The sequence below is a fragment of the Mastomys coucha genome, unplaced genomic scaffold (genome assembly GCF_008632895.1).
Source record: "Mastomys coucha isolate ucsf_1 unplaced genomic scaffold, UCSF_Mcou_1 pScaffold15, whole genome shotgun sequence".
Taxonomy (NCBI): Eukaryota; Metazoa; Chordata; class Mammalia; order Rodentia; family Muridae; genus Mastomys; species Mastomys coucha.
Window position 1 is genome coordinate 118,469,725 of NW_022196897.1, and position 1,310 is coordinate 118,471,034.

The 1,310-nt window shown below is 52.2% G+C and overlaps 1 protein-coding gene across 3 annotated transcripts in view; it reads right to left on the minus strand.

Annotated features, from left to right (window-relative positions):
- Nucleotides 1-979, minus strand: part of Lrrn4 (leucine rich repeat neuronal 4) — a 12,750-nt gene extending 11,771 nt beyond the window's left edge. For 2 of the 3 annotated variants that reach the window (XR_004118883.1, XM_031372007.1), the window contains exon 1: nucleotides 81-162. Coding sequence is in view for 1 of the 3 variants with exons in the window: in XM_031372007.1 (XP_031227867.1) it covers nucleotides 81-124 (44 nt within the window). In the remaining 2 variants the exon portion in view is untranslated. Of the gene's footprint in view, nucleotides 1-80; nucleotides 163-823 lie in introns of those variants that run through there. The other variant, XM_031372008.1, reaches the window with a different exon arrangement.
- Between the last annotated feature and the right edge of the window lie 331 nt (nucleotides 980-1,310).

A 1,310-nucleotide genomic window follows, 5' to 3' on the forward strand; every position in this document is an offset into this window, starting at 1 on the left:
GAGAGAGAGAGAGAGAGAGAGAGAGAGAGAGAGAGAGACCATCAGGGGAGGAAGCACTCCCACCCTTATCCCCACCACACCCTGTGCTTGTCAGTGAGCAGGTGGAGATTAGCCTTTTCCTCATCTCTGGTGCAGGATCCCACCACACACTTGCTTGCCCTTGCTTTTCTAGCAGGAGTCTTCCCTGTCTTTTCCAAGCCTGACCCGACTCTTCCAGCCCCACCCCCGCCCTCATGCTTCCGTGTGCCCCTTCTATGAGTTTTTGAGAGAAGGCTGTTTGTTTTCTCTTCCTCGGTAAAACCCTAACTTCCCCCACTCCAGGTTAAGCAACATCGTGAACACCTCCGGATTAAATCTCTGCTGGAATTAAAAATATGGACTCAAGGAAGATTTAGTTGTACTTAGACACACTCACCTGGCTAACTTTTCATAATACAAGGGCTCTGCCACTTCCTAGTTTGCATAAAATAAGTTCTGGGGTCTCTTAAGAGGAAGCTGAGGGTTGCCTTCAGAAGAAGGTAGGAGCCCTAGACACCCGCTAGATTTAGGATCCTCCAATTAAGCATTTCCTGGTCCTATATAGGTTCTAATAGAAGCCCTCTGCAGGAGGGATTGCCCAGCCCTGTTGGACCTCTAGACAGGGCATGAAGTCACTGTCTGACAGACAGCCCACGGTACTGCAGATTCCCACCCTGGCTCCCTGCTGAACACTATCTCTGAGCCACCATTAAGGCTCCCCTATTGGTAGGGAGTTAAAGTGGTGAGAAAGTTGCTGGTAATTGGAGTTAGGTGCTCATGTTATCCTGTAGTGTGCCATACCTACCTGGAAGCTGTCCCAGTGAGATGTGGCACCCCTTTGGGCCCTCAGTCTTTGGAATATTGCAGGGACCCGTGACTTCCCGGGTCAGTTCTGAATGTCAGAGGGAAGAAGCCTGGTTCCCCGCTGCCCCTCCTTCAGCAGCATCCAGGAGGAGCTTGAGTTACTTCAGCCCTGAAGCCCCTCCTTCTCCACCAAGACTTTTGTTGTTTTCTATCCCTCTTCTTCCCTCTCCGCCCCAGGCCTCTCTTTCCATAGACCTGGCATTCCCAGCCCCCACCCCTACTCCTCCCCATCCTCCTCTTTCCTTGCTAAACTTCTCCCAACCTTGAGAAAGAAAGCCAGCAGGAAGAGCTGGTGCGTGCCGGGTAAGGCAACACGGCCGGTCGCCTCACAGGAATCTTATTCTCCGTTCTAGGTGACCCTAAGCATCCTGGTATGGGTGGAGGCTGGAGAACTGGGAGAGAAAGAACCTGCCTTTCCCGAAGGAGGC